The sequence below is a fragment of the Cervus elaphus genome, chromosome 1 (genome assembly GCF_910594005.1).
Source record: "Cervus elaphus chromosome 1, mCerEla1.1, whole genome shotgun sequence".
Lineage (NCBI taxonomy): Eukaryota > Metazoa > Chordata > Mammalia > Artiodactyla > Cervidae > Cervus > Cervus elaphus.
In genome coordinates, this window is record NC_057815.1 from 56,935,196 (window position 1) to 56,950,157 (window position 14,962).

A 14,962-nucleotide genomic window follows, 5' to 3' on the forward strand; every position below is an offset into this window, starting at 1 on the left:
GCCCTGTGTACTTGCCTGATGCCAGACTTCTCCCTGTTCCAGCGAGACGTTCTCTTTCATGTTGACTGGGGAAGATGGCAGCAGACGCTTTGGCTACTGCAGGCGCTTACTGGTAAGTAGGGCCATTCGGTACTCAGGGACTGGGCCATAGAGTTTGTATGTGTATGTGCTCTTCTTTAACTTGAGCTTGTAGAAACTCTTGTGTTCTGCTGCCTTGTATGTTCCCTGAGGCCACTGTCACACACACACACACACACACACACACACACATGTACACACACACACACACACACAGCACTCTTGGGATGGCAGGACTTAAAGTGGTCACTTTGACTGGGCCCCAGAATCTGAGATAATCTATACTAAGGGAAGAGGTTAGATCACTTTCTACTGGGATATCATATGTTTTTAGCTCTTCTATACTTTTTCTTTTCATTCATTTTCTTTGGGCTTTTGAGCTCAGATTGTTGATCCTGGGTTGCAGGATCACATCACCCCGGCAGTGTGTGTGTATGCATCAGACTGGGGTGGAGGACAACATTCCTCACCCCGACCCCTGGCCAACCTGATGTGTGTCCTGCATTTGATCTGGTAGGACTGGAGGCCGAGCAGGGACAGAGCGGTAACTTTCTATGGGATTCTGGGAGAGATGCCTTGAGCTCAAGGGGAAAGGAAAGGTTTTAAAAACATAAGACATGTTGTAAAGAAGCACTACCCCATCCCTCTTCCCATTAGTCCTAGGAAATAGATTGGGGTAAAGAGAGTCCTGTCCCATGCTCCCCTGGGGCTCACCAGGGATGTTGTTGGCTTGGGCTATTGACAGTGTTTCAAGGTTCCTGGGCCTTAGTGGGAGAAGGGGCAGCTGAGGGGGAACTTAGGCAAAGGTGGTGTATAGCAGGGACCCCAAATGAAGATTCAGGCTCATTCATTCAGAAACATGTACCACACACCTACTGAGGGTTAGGCAACATGTTGAAGGTGCATAAAAATGAGTTAGACCTGGATCCTATTTTCAAGGAACTTCAGGTGCTTTAGGGCTTCCCTGGTGCCTCAGACAGTAAAGAATCTGCCTGAGATGCAGGAAGACTGGGTTCGATCCCTGGGTTGGGAAGTTTCCCCTGGAGAAGGAAATGGCAACCCACTCCAGTATTCTGACTGGAGAATTCCATGGACAGAGGAGCCTGGTGGGCTATAGTCCATGAGGTTGCAAATAGTTGGACATGACTGAGCAACTGAGAGTGCTAGAGTGGGCTAGGTGCTTTAGTAGAGGAGGCAGGACTTTCAATATAGAAGGTTGGACAAGGGGAGTGAACTATTATTTGGGATTTGTTTTATGTTCCAGGCATGTCGTTTTCTTTATTCCTCATAATAGTCCATGAGGCAGTGTTGTATCTGTTCTGTAGATTAGGAAACTGAGACTCAGATGTGGAATGACTTGCCCAGGGTCATACAGCCAGTGAGAGCTAGAGCCAGGTTGACTCCAAGCTCTAAAACCCCAAGTCTGGAACTCCCAGATGACCCCATGGGGTAGTCCAGGGAGAGGAATACTTGGCTATAGAATGCCTAAGAGTGGGGCCAAGGAAATGTGGAGCGGTACAGAGGCCAGGTGGGGAGCCAGGCGGGTTCATCTGGGCCTGGAGGGGCACGTTCTGAAGGCTGCTTTAGCAGGAGCAGAGATGGAGCAGAGCTGCCTTTGCAGTGGGCCTACCGCCCCCAGGGAAGAGCATGTTTGTCCTGGCGTGCTCAGAGAGGGCCTGGGCTGGGCCCCTGCCAAGGGGGCTGGCACTCGCTCGGCATTCCTACAGATTGGACACAATGATTCTAACCCAAATCCCACATACTTGATTTAATCACTTGGGGTTTTAGGGGAGGCGGGGGAGAGGGAAAAAGAGAGGAGTGAGTTTCAGGCCTAATATGGACAAAAACAGATTCTGCCTTCTCTTTAGATCTGTGACGTGTGGCCAGCAGGTTTGGAGACTGAAATAGCCCCATCTGCATTTGCTTAGCGGCCTGCATGAGGGGCCAGCACCTGCTGCTCTGCTCCCTCCCCACCCGGCCTGGCCAGGCCCTCCAGGCCTCCGAGCCAGAAACAGCCACAGAGCCCTGCCAGCCACTGGCTGGAGAAGTCGGCTCCTGTGGACTCCCTCCAGCCTGCACTGGGGGTTCCAGGCCTGGGAAGCTCTTGGCCCACCTCTCCTCCAGCTACCTACCTTTCAGATCCCCCTACGACTCTGTTCTCCTCTACTCCGTACAGGCCTCTGTCCAGTATCTTTGTGTTTCTTTCCTTTCCTTTCTGTCAGAAGGCAGCTTACTTCAGAGGTAACACAACAGAGGTAACACACACAGAGGCAGAAACAGACTCCTGGTTCCATGACCTCTAAATATCTGACCTTGGGTGATGGCTCATTAATTTTGAACCCTGTTTCCTCATCAACAAAATGGGAATAATAATGCCTAGCTAACAAGTTTTTGGAAAGTTCCAAGCCCAGGACTCAGATATGGTAAACATTCAATAAATAGTAGTTTGCTTCCCTTATCTAGTGTCAGTTTGCTTTTCTAGAATGGGGATGATCCAGAAAGGGACAGAAGTGCAACTGAGAAAAGGAATGTGTTGCAGAATGTCCCTGGTGGGGGCAGAAGACCACCTGGCTCATCCCTAAGAATGTATACAAGCCCCTGTCCTGCCCACCAGGCTCCCGGGGACTTGGGGATGTAAATCCACAGATCACCCTATAGCCTCTGCCACACCGCTTCGTCTTTGCCAGCTCCCACCAGGGTCCTCTGGGAGGAAGGGCAGAGCCTGTGTAGCACTTGGCAGGAGCCTGGCACCTTGGGCTGGAAGGCTCAGAAGAGGCAGAAGCTGACCCCCAAAGAGTGGCCGCCTTTCCTTTGAGGGCCTGGTTGAGTAGGTGTTCAGAAGAGGCCTGGGGTTCTCTCTGTACAGAAGAGAGATTTTCACTAGAAGAGAGGGGCTTGGTCCTCAGATCCTAAGGAAAAGGAGCCAGGAGTAGTAACCACGCGTTCTCTGTGTCTGTGTCTGTCTCCTTGTCCCGGCCCAGCCGAGCGGGAAAGGGCCTCGGTTGCCAGAGGTGTACTGTGTCATCAGCCGCCTTGGCTGCTTCGGCTTGTTTTCCAAGGTAAGAGGGCTCTGGCTGACTTCCTGCCCCCTTCCCCCATCTGACGGCTCCCACAGGAGTATCTACAGGCGGTTTAGATGAGAAAACCACCTGTGTGTGTGTGAGAGAGGGTGAGACAAGGCGAGAACGCAAGGGCAAGTGCAGGCGGGCTGTCTGACTCCCTCCCCGTCCACCAGCTCCTGCACGGCAGCATCTGCTCATGGCACATCCCACTCAGGGCTGTGGGCGAGCCGGGCCCTCGGGGACAGAGACCCTGGGGGAAGCCAAGTGCCCAGGAACTCCACTCTCAAGAGGTGTTTCCTTTGCCCAGCTACTCACTCTTGGGGTCTGAAGCAAGGTATAGTTAGAGAGCACAGCCCTCACAATGGCCAGGGACACTTGGGAAGGGTGGGGTGTGAAGCTCCCGGCTCCTGGCTTTTGGCCCAGACCAGTCAGATGCCAGAGTGCCCTCTTCTCTGCCCAGGAGGTAGGGAAGGGCAGCGCCCTGACCTCCTTCCTCTTTGGGCTGCTGGCGGTGGGCACAGGTGCTCGATGAGGTGGAGCGCCGGCGTGGGATCTCCGCTGCGCTGGTCTATCCCTTCATGAGAAGTCTCATGGAATCACCCTTCCCCGCCCCAGGGAAGACCATCAAAGTGAAGACCTTCCTGCCAGGGGCTGGCAATGAGGTAGGGATTTCTGCTGCCTCCTCTCTCAGGTCGCGGACTGAGGCTGGGATGGGACCTGCGAGCCCACGGCTGTCTCCAGGGTGCGGAACACGGCCCCTTCCTTGCTCAGCACATTTGTACACCTAATCGACAGGGACTTCCCTGTGGCTCAGACAGTAAAGCATCTGCCTACGATGCAGGAGACCCAGGTTCAATCCCTGGGTGGGGAAGATCTCCTGGAGAAGGAAATGGCAACCCACTCCAGTATTTTTGCCTGGAAAATCACATAGGAGCCTGGTAGGCTACAGTCCATGGGGGTTGCAAAGAGTCGGACATGACTGAGCAACTTCACTTTCACTTTTTCAAAGGACAAGGACTGAGAAAGTGAGTGACAGAACTGTGATTGTCGCTCACCTCTCTGCAACTCCCAGGGCCTTCCCGGACCTGTTTGGACTAAGCTGCAGGCCGCCTCTTCTTCACTCATCAGATGTCTGTGGAATATGTGCTGTCTCACAGTCAGGGTTCCTGTGGAACTCGGGGCAGAGTCATACAGTTAAAGAGGGGCACAGATGAGTGCTTGTGGAGTTCGTGGTCAAGTGGAAGAGACCAGTGTTAAATAAATACTTGCCCGTAGAAACAGATAACTCCCCAGAGTGTCAGGGCAGGTGACAGGGCAGGAGGGAGAGTGTGTGACGGGACATCTCCTTCAGACTAAGGGCCAGGGGAGGCCTCCTCTGAGGAAGTCACCTTTTCTTAGGCACCCAGGGTGAGTGGAGTCAAGTGGATGAAGTGAGGACAGGGACAGGGAGACTGAAAGAGAAGGATGTATGTGGGAAAGGACTATGCCAGGAAGAGGGACAGCACCCAAAGGCAAAAGGTGGGAACGTGTGTATGCTTGTCGAGGAACTGGAGAAGCCCAAGATGGTTGAAAAAGGGAGTGAGCAGCGTGGAGAGACTGCAGGGCCCAGTCACAGCAGGCCAAATTCAGCGTTTTGGAATGTATCTCAAGCTGGGTTCTAGGATCTGCGATACGATTTTAAAAGCCCAGTCTGGCTGCTATGTCAATAGTGGACTGGGGTGAAAACAGGGAGACCGATTTGGGTATTGTTGCACTCGTATAGGCAAGAGATGAATGGAGCTTGGATTAAGGTCTGTACGGAAAGATGGAGGAGGAAGATGGGTTTGAGATGTACTTTAGAACCAGGATCAATAGCACTTTGCAGTGGCTGGAAATGGGGAATAGAGTTAGGGAGACTTTAAGGCTGATTCCCAGCTTTCTGGCTTGAGCAGCAGGATAGTCAATGGAGCACCCGAGGGAGGAGCAGGTCTGTGAGGAGGAAGAGTTGATTTTGTGCACATTACCCTTAAGATGCCTGTGAGACCCCCACGAGGAGATGTTTAGTAGCAAAGAGTGTAGACAGGGAGGAGGAGGAAGTCCAGAGGGCCTCCGGCACTTAGAGGTCCTGCAGTAGAGGAGCAGCAGCAGGAACCAAGGAAGGAATGATGAGGTGAGGTCAGGACCAGGTGTGGCGGGCTGCCTTGACAAGACAGAATTCCAGAACCTCAGGTGGTCAGGGGGGCGAGAAGCCTGAGTGGAGAGAGTTGAGAAGTGGATGGGGTTGACAAAGGGGCATGGCCTGCAGAGATAGCTTTCCAGAGGCTTGGCTGTGGGGAGGAATGGGCAGTGGTTGAGCGGTAATGTGGAGCCAGTTTGTTGAAGGTGGTCATCTGGGTCCTGGTGGAAATGGCCCAGAGAGGGAGAGAGAGATTAAAACAGCCGCAGAGGGAGGGGACAGTGAGACTGGGGGTGGGCAGTGGGCTCTGTGGGGAGACAGGAGAGAGGGGGTTCTCTCTGGTGTGATGGCAGGGAAGGGCCACGGCTTGTAGATCCTGGATTCTCATCTGACAGCTTCAGTTTTCTCCAAATGGGAAAGAAGGTCATCCTCTGAGAGTGAGCGGTGGGTGCTGGGTTTGAGGAGAGGGAGAAATAAATATATTTGTTGTTGCAAGCAGTGGAGAGAGTCTGACTAGAGAAGCACTGGGTTTGCTGGGAGTGGCGAGTGCTATTCACGGCCTTCCTTGTGGCATCTGTTCTCCCACCCTCTCTTGGATAGACTTTCTGCTTCATGCAAGTAGCCTGGGGGCAGGACCTCTGACCCTGCCCCGAAGGTCCAACAGCAGTACCTGGGAGTCAGTCTTTCACGACAGGGCCCTGGCCCACTCACAGCCTCCTCTCACATCTGTGAACTCTGCTTTCTTTTGCCTTCTTATCTCCTTGGGCAACCAAGTTAAGCATCCTGTGCTCTGAGCCACTGCCCCTGCCCTGCCCCTGCCCCACCCCAGACGGGATGGTTACCCTTCTTCCCAGCCCTCTCAGCTCCCTGTGTAGATGTAAGTTACACCTTTCTCCTGGCCTGACACCAAGCTCATGGGCTGATCGTTCAGGCTCCTTTAGCCCCACCAGACTATGATCTCCTTGAGGGGCAGGTGAGTGAAAGGAAGCCCAGGTCCTCCAAGCTGCCTGTGTGAATGCTCACTCCCTGGAGAGTCCAGATTCTCGGGTACCAGGCACAGGGTGCCAACTGCATGCAGGCTCTCAGGAGGGAGGCTTAGGGGACCCTCACTGTGACTTCCTCTGGGGCAGGGCTAGGAGTAGGAGGTGTGCCGAGGCGTCTGGGGTGATGGCGGTGTGGGATTCCTTCAGCCTACATCACAGACGTTTCCAGTGTCCCCTGCATACTGCTAATGCAGAACCTCTGGGACGTCACCATCGGGTGGGAGAGACAGCATGGAAACAGACCTCTGAAAAGAGACACATCCTCGGGGGAACCTGTGCCCCTTGTGCTGCTTCCCCGGGGCCAGAGGGATGACCACTGAGCTCGGAGTTAGGAGGAACAAATGGGATGAGGTGGCTAAAGCCCTTGGGGGAGAGCTCTGACTCCACAGGGCTGAGAGAGGGAATTCGTTTTCCCTCCTGGTTCTCTGGAGGCCGAGGTGTCCATGCCGCCCACCTCGCTGAGGAACCAGGGAGGACCAGGCAGGCCCAGGTGAGAGCTGCTTTGGCCTGGCCCGAGCGCCATCAGCTCCCCCTGCTCTCATTACCAGGGTCATCGCCACCCTCCACCCTCATGCCTGCCCCCAGGGAATGCTGTCTGTGCCACATCGCCGACCTTGGGAGTGGTCTTACCGCCCCACTGGAGGGAAGATGGCTAGGTCTGGCCCTGATCAAGAAAGGCCTCTTCCTGGACAGGCTGTGGAATAGCCAGCCATTTCCCAGTGTTTTCCTTGTCCCTGGCATGGGGATGAGACACACTAAAAGAGGCCAGGGCAGAGCCTCCAAGGAAACGGTTCCTTGTGGGAAAGGGAGGGGGCGCGGCAACAGGGACACTAGCATTGTCCTTCCAGAGACTGGTGAGGGGTGAGCGGAACCACATGGGGGAGCCGTGATCCATTGTGGGGGTCCGTCCACATGGGGCTGAGACAAGCAAAAGGTCAGGGAGGACCGTGCGGGGAGACTCCTTCACTCTGCTGGTTTGTAGGAGTGGTCAGCTGTCCTCCTCCCTCCCGCAGAGCCTGGCCACCCGCTTCTCCTGGAGCCTCCGCCTTGTTTGCAGTGAGCCCTCCTGCCCGCAGGCTGAGGACTGTGGAAGCAGAGCTGCGGTCTGAGTGGAGGAGGAGACTGGGGCTTATTGCATAGCGGGCAGTAGAGTGGAGGCCTCGGGAGAGAGACTGGGGAGGGAAGCGAGCTTCAGGTCGCTTTGTGTGGGACCTGGGAGTGGTGCCCAGCTGATCTGCCTGGACCCCCTTCCCCCACTGCTCTCCTGCAGGTGTTGGAGCTGCGGCGGCCCACAGACTCCCGGCTGGAGCACGTGGACTTCGAGTGCCTCTTTACCTGCCTCAGCGTGCGTCAGCTCATCCGCATCTTCGCCTCACTGCTGTTGGAGCGTCGGGTCATTTTTGTGGCAGATAAGCTCAGGTAAGGCCCAGCAGGGGGAGATGGGGAAGTGGGGAGGACATGCCTGCCGATTAGAGCAACGTGTACACGAGCCCTGTGTATGCCAGCCACTGTGTTAGTAAGTGGAGAGTGTGTGTGTGGGTGCGACTGCGTGTGTGGTGAGAGAAGGATCAAATGGAGAGCATAGGTTAGCACACCTGGTCAGAGGATGACTGCTTGCGAGTACATGAGGGGGCAGAGTTGAGGGCCTGTTGGAGGACTTGGCTGGAGGGAGAAGGACAGACGCTGCTTCTTTTGCAGCAGCCAAGATTGTATAGGTACAAACCTATTTATATAGAGAGAGGTAAGAAAGGAAGGAGACTTATGGCAGACAGCCACGTTTCCCCTGGAGGGGGACGCAAGGCCCGTCTCTGTAGGATGCTGCGTTTTAAGAGAGTGATGAACTCTGGGGAGAGCCCCCATGAGAAAGGGATGAGGGCATTGACTAGGGTTAGTATGAGGAGTGCTGAGCCGTCCAGCAAGGGTGTCACCTGGAGAAGGCAGTTGAATGGAGTGACCCAGGGCGGGCATGTGGCGATTTGCTGAGAAGGACGAGGTGAGGGCCTTGAGGGTGCTGGGGAGAAGAGTGCTTGTAGGGAGGCTGGCCAGCCTAGGAAAGGGCAAGAGAAGTCCAGGGGACTGGAGCTGCCACTGAGGCAGGGGAGCTGGTTGAAGAAGAAAAGAGCTGAATAAATCACACGTCTTGGTCTGACATGTTGGCATTTATGGTTTTGGAGGCAGAGGAATTCCAGGTGCCAAGATCTGATTGTGGTCAGGGAGGGGATAGAGGAAATGTCACTGGATGTGAGGTGTTCTGGTAGAAGCTGAGTCCTTCTAGGCAGCCAAGGTGGGTTTTGTTTTGTTTTTCTTTAAAGATCATCTCAGTCCATTTGGGCTGCTATAAACAGAATACCACAGGCTAGGTAGCTTATAAACAACAGAAATTTATTTCTCATGGTTCTGGAGGCTGAAAGTCCAAGATCCAGGCGCCGGCATGGTCACATTGTGGTCAGGGCCCCCTCCCTAGTTCATAGCTGCTGGCTTCTCATTGTGTCCTCACATGGCAGAAAAAGTAGGGGGTGAGGGATCTCTGAGGGGTCTTTTTTGTAAGAGCACTGATCCCATTCATGAGGGCTACACTCTCATGACCTAAGGACCTCAGATATCACTGAGTGTTTGAGGGGATACAGACATTCAGACCATAGCAAAGAGTGTATATATAGTGGGTGGGACAGGCAGGGATAGGACAAGATCTCAGCAACGTGTTGTGTCTTTTTTTTGTCATCACGGGGGGCAGTAGTTTCTTTAGAGTGGTGGATTAATTCAGTCTTTTAGAGCATTTCTTAAGCTATCTGCTATGTGCCAGAACATACGCTAGGTGCTGACATGAGGGGCAGAAAACTCTTCCTCCTGGCTTTTCCCCCAGTAAGCCCAGGATCCCTGGGCACTTTCTTTTGTGTGTGTGAGGAGGTCATGAAGGAAGCAGGAGAAATGGACTCCCAAATGCTCTCACAGGGTGTTGGGGCAGGAACTTGGGCCCACCCTCAGCCCAGGAGAAGTGAGGAAGAAGAAAAACCAGAGCTTCTGGCTTTTCCAGAGAGAGCCAGGTTTAGAAATGAAGACTGCCTCCCCCTACCCCGAACCCCGCTTCCCGTCACAGCTCTTTCAGTACAGCACAGTGCATGTCGCGGGTTCATTAGGCCTTGTGAGGGGATAGAGCTGGCTGCTGGACCTAGCCAGTTATGGCAGCTCCCCGGGGCCTCTCTGCTGTCCGTGTTCACCATCTGCCAGCAAAGCCCTGGCTCCCCAGCTGTGAGGTTCTGGCGTGATCAGACCTTGATGCCCCTAGCAGAGCCTGGGCCCTGAGGCTTCTCTCCCTGAAGGTTTCAGTCCTTCACCAAGGGCAGAGCCTCCTCTTTGCCACCCCACCCCCCCACGCCCAGCCTGGCTCCTGCAGGGCTGTGAATACAGTGATTGTTTCCTGTGGCTGCAGCTGCCTCTGAACACATTCCTGGACCGTTCCTGGAGGAAAATACCCCAGGGTCCTGTTCTGGCCTGGCTTGGCATTCAAGTCCTGCCAATCCTGGGTCTAGAAAAGATGCCCTCCCTGCTCAGGGTCTGCCTCTGACTGGAGAGGGCAGAGTAGGCAGCCCAGTGAGGGCACACACGGCTGGAGTCCAGCCAGCTCTCGTTCCGTTGCTCACAGTTTAGGCTGTCCACAAGTGCTTAGTCCCTCTGGCCTAGTTCTGATGTCTGTGTTACTGGGAGGGTGGGTGTGTGTGTGTGTGTGTGTGTGTGTGTGTGTGTGTGTGTGTGTGTGTGTGTGTGTGTGTGTGTGTGTGTGTGTGTGTGTGTGTGTGTGTGTGTGTGTGTGTGTGTGTGTGTGTGTGCATGTGTGCACGTGCACACACACAAGCTCTGCAGTGATCAACCCTAAGGGTTGTACAAGCCTTCTGCCTCCCAAGTCCCAGGCCCATTGGAAGGCATTGTGGAGGTCAGTGTTTCCTTTGACCCTGAGATGGCCCTTTTCTAGATCTTTTTCAGGTGGCTCCCTTGGGGTTTGGGGTGTGCTGTCCCCAGGCAAAGGGCTCTCAGGGCCAGGATACCTGTGTCTCTGCCTCAGGACCCAGCAGTATTTTAGTTGTCCCTGGGGTGGTAGGACAGCCAAGCAAGGCACCGGCTGCCAAGAAACTTGTGAACATCCAGAGGTCCTTCTAGAAAAGAGGGTTTGTTTCTGTCATGGATTGGAACCATGTTCTCTGACTGGTGGTCATTAGTCATGAAAGGATGATAATCCCTGTTGGAGCCAATCAGGTAGAGCCCAGGGCCTTCATAGTTAGTAGGTGGGACCCATAGATGCAGAGAGACAGGGTGGGAAAAGCAGGCTCAAGAATGACTCTGGGCCACTGTCTCATTTGTGATATGGCCCTGAGGAGCCGGTTCTTGACTCCTCTCCTGACAGGTAGATGGTTCAGGCCAGGTGTGTCTCCTGTGGTGACTGGTGACCCATACTAGCCCTCAGCCCTCACTTCTGTGCCTTCTGGCTAGCCCTGGGGAGATTCTCCTTCTGGTCTTCCATTGGTCATTCTGCTTGGACAGCCAGCTCTGTGATATGGTGCTGGAGGCCTGGAGTCCCCTCTAGGCCAAGAAAGGGCTGACCCACTGAGAAGTCTGGCATTTTTTTGGAGCCTGAGAGGAAAGACGGAAGTGGGTGAGAATGGTGCCAGCCTCACTCGGTCAGCCCACTTTCTCCAGTTAGAGGAGTAGGGAACAGTAGACATAACACTGGGCTGGGAGGCAGGAAAACTGGCCGTGTCCCACATCTGCCACTTCTGACCAGACTGACCCTGGGTTATCAGTGAGCCCAGCTGTAAAATGGGGACTTGGTAAGATGACCTCTGTAGGACCCTCCAGTTCTCACACACTATGAATTTGTGATCACTCTTGCCTTTGTATTCCCTGGCCTGAGCTGATCCTCCCAAACTAGGTCAGGCCCACCTGTGCATTTGGGTGGCCCTTGGCGGGGGGGTGTGTGTGTGTGTTCAGGTGTAGCTATGTACCTTCATGGCTGTTCTAGGTATAGCCACCAAGGAGGGCACCACTGCTGGCCCTGTGGCCCTGAGCAGGGGGGATGCGGGGACTTCACCAGTCTGCTAGGTCAGACCCAGGCTGAACCTCCTTAGCGTCTTTGTTGCCCTGGGAGGTTTAACATGAGAGGAGGTCATGAGCCTAGCCCAGCAGGCACTGATTCCCCTTCCCTCAAGGTGCTGGGCCTGGGCTCAGTGTTTGTCTGTCTGTCTGTCTACCAGTACCCTGTCCAGCTGCTCCCATGCGGTGGTGGCCTTGCTCTACCCCTTCTCCTGGCAGCACACCTTCATTCCTGTCCTCCCGGCCTCCATGATTGACATCGTCTGCTGTCCCACCCCTTTCCTGGTTGGCCTGCTCTCCAGCTCCCTCCCCAAACTGAAGGAGCTGCCTGTGGAAGAGGTGGGTCACCTGGGGAACCAGCTGTGGAGAGGATGGGACAGAAGGAACAGAATCCCCCAGGAGGGAAGGGCAGAAGGGGAAGGGGTTGGGGAAGGCTGCTGGGATCTTCTTGTTTGTGTCTCCAGCTCTTCTCCTTGCTCCCTGGGAGGCCTCTCTCTGGCTGGAGTTCTTCCTGTTATCTGACCCTGGGAATCCAGGAGATCTGTGCAGGGCATTGCAGGGATTCATATCCTAAATCACTGCCCTTCATGACTCTCTTTCTCAGGCACTGATGGTGAATCTGGGGTCTGACCGATTCATCCGACAGGTAAGAGCGGGACGTTGCATGGCCTGCCCCAGGGTGGTGCTTGTTTGATACAGAGTACCTAGCACTGTTGCACACACATACTCCACCCTCATGGCTGACTGCTGAGCTCTGGGTTCCACATTCACAGAGCAGACAGTTGAAAAGTTGCTGGAGGATTATCCATGATTCACAGAATGTGGTGGAATGTAAAGGTTTGTGATTGCTGTCAACTTCAAAAAGTCTCTGTGAGTGGTAGAAATTCTCCTGGGCCTGTATAAAGAAACATAATCTAATGCCATAGACTTTGGGAATGTAGTCTGTTACACACACCACTGACAGAGCTCTATCTCTTGGATACCAAGCGTCAAGATATGGACACTGAATCAGAATATAGAGACAGGCATGGCAGCCTAACCTTGTGCCTGAGACATGTGATTTCCCTGCCCCCCAGTCAACCCTGCTTCCCAACTGGTGCCAAAGATGGAGGAATTGGGAAGACTTCATTGTGGTGCTGGGGTGGGAACCCCTATTGGTCCTGGGCAGTGAATGCCACCTGCTCCACACTTCTTATTTTTGTGACCCTGGGCAAGTTTCTTAACCTCTCTCTATGCCTTAGTTTCTCTTCTTAAAATGAAGTTGATAGGGACTTTTCCTGGTGCTCCAGTGTTAAGACCTCACCTTCCAAGGCAGGGGGTACGGGTTTGATCCCTGGTTGGGGAGCTAAGATCTCACATGCCTTGTGGCCAAGAAGCCAAACATAAAATAGAAGCAATATTGTAACACGGCTTTCCAGGTGGTGCTTGTGGTAAATAACCCACCTGCCAATGCAGGAGACGTAAGAGACGCAGGTTTGGTCCCTGGGTCGGAAAGATCCCCTGGAGGAGGGCACGGCAATTCACTCCAGTATTCTTGCCTGGGGAATCCCATGGACAGAGTAGCCTGGTGGGCTATAGTCCATAAGGTCACATAGAGTCAGACAAGACTGAAGTGAGGGCTTCCCTCATGGTCCAGTGGTTAAAAATCTGCCTGCTAATACAGGGGACACGGGTTTGATCTCTAGGTCGGAAAGATCCCACATGCTTTGAGGCAGCTATGCCTGTCTGCCACAACTGAGACCTTGCTCTAGTGCCTGAGAGATGCAACTATTGAGCCTATGTGCTACAACTACAGAAGCTCAAGTGCCCTAGAGCCTGTGCTCTGCAACAAGAGAAGCCACCACATGAGAAGCCCGTGCACCACAACTAGAGAGTAGCCCCCACTCTCAACGAGACAAAGCCCTCTCGCAGCCCCAAAGACCCAGCACAGCCAATGAATAAATAAATAAAAATTTAAAAATAAAAGACTAAAGTGACTTAGCTTGCACACAATATTGTAACAAATTCAATAAAGACTTTAAAAATGGTCCACATCAAAATAAAATCTTTAAAAAAATGAGGTTGGTAAAATGATCAAGGTTATTGGGAAGATGAAATGAGATTATATAATCAGGCTTATATATTCAAGCTCTTCAGACAGCACTGGCACAAAGTAAGTGCTCACTGTGTGGTTCCCTTCTCCTGCAGATGGACGATGAGGACACGTTGTTACCTAGGAAGTTACAGGCAGCTCTGGAGCAGGCTCTAGAGAGGAAGAACGAACTGATCTCCCAGGACTCAGACAGCGACTCCGATGATGGTGAGTGAGGCCTGCCCCATGCAGTGGTTGGGGGGAGTGGTGCTCTGGTCTTTGATTTCCATTTTCATTCATCCAGCAAGTATCTGCTAGCTTCCATGTTGAGAGCACAATTTCCAACCTCCTGGTTCATGAGCTGGTCCTAGACTCGCTCCACTCTGGGCCTGGGCCTCATGGGGCCTGGACCCTGCTTCTGTGCACCAGACCCACCTGGCTGATAAAACTCAGATATAGGACCTTGGTCTCACTTTAGCCTGGAATTCTCTAGCCCTACTCCTTTGCCGACAAAAGTCCGTATAGTCCAAGCTGTGGTTCTTCCAGTAGTCATGTGCAGATGTATGAGAGTTGGACCATAAAGAAGGCTGAGCACTGAACAATTGATGCTTTCAAACTGTTGTGTTGGAGAAGACTCTTGAGAGTCCCTTGGACAGCAAGGAGATCAAACCAGTCAATCCTAACGGAAATAAACCCTGAATACTCATTGGAAAGACTGATGTTGATGCTGAAGCTTCAGTACTTTGGCCACCTGATGAGAAGAGCCGACTCATTGGAAAAGACCCCGATGCTGGGAGAGATTGAGGGCAGGAGGAGAAGGGGATGACAGAGAATGAGATGGTTGGATGGTATCACCGAATTAATGGACATGAGTTTGAGCAAACTCTGGGAGATAGTGAAAGACTGGGAAGCCTGGTATGCTCAGTTCATGGGGTTGCAAAGAGTCGGACACGACTTTGCAACTGAACAACAACTCCCAGTGTGGTTCAGGGAGTTATGGCTTGATTGGGTTTGAGGGGAGAGGAATAGTATAGTATTTTATCAGAAGGAGTTCAGAAACTTAGATAACATCAGGGCTGCTTCTAGGGTGGCCCAGAAGCAGCCCCTCTTGCCTTTAATTCTTCTTTTTCTCAGAAAGTTTGGGAAGAAAAACCCAAAGACAACTGGCAACCACAAAGACTCTTCTTGCTGATAGGATGCTAGTTATTCCTCTGTCTCAGGCCTTGCCTTGAGCCACTACAGGAGGTGGAGGAACTTCCTTTTCCTGTGAAGCCAGGGAAACCACCAGAGGGCAAGAGGTGTAGGGGGGAGTGGGGCTCTGGTCTCTGATTTCCATTCTCACTCATTCAGCAAGTATCTGCCAGCTTCCATGTTCAGAGCACAGTTTCCAACCTCCTGGCTCATGAGCTAGTTACAAGCCTGGGAGCACAAGAGCTAAAGTTCCAAGAACAGATGAGGGTTCTGGCTG

General features: G+C 53.2%; 1 protein-coding gene across 10 annotated transcripts in view; it reads left to right on the forward strand.

The window, feature by feature from the left end:
• Positions 1-14,962, forward strand: part of DENND2B (DENN domain containing 2B) — a 163,446-nt gene that overhangs the window by 145,935 nt on the left and 2,549 nt on the right. For all 10 annotated transcript variants that reach the window (XM_043903620.1, XM_043903648.1, XM_043903668.1 and 7 more), the window contains 7 exons: positions 43-112; positions 3,060-3,137; positions 3,662-3,802; positions 7,609-7,757; positions 11,585-11,762; positions 12,028-12,069; positions 13,611-13,722. In XM_043903620.1, the coding sequence (XP_043759555.1) occupies positions 43-112; positions 3,060-3,137; positions 3,662-3,802; positions 7,609-7,757; positions 11,585-11,762; positions 12,028-12,069; positions 13,611-13,722 (770 nt within the window). The remainder of the gene's footprint in view (positions 1-42; positions 113-3,059; positions 3,138-3,661; positions 3,803-7,608; positions 7,758-11,584; positions 11,763-12,027; positions 12,070-13,610; positions 13,723-14,962) is intronic.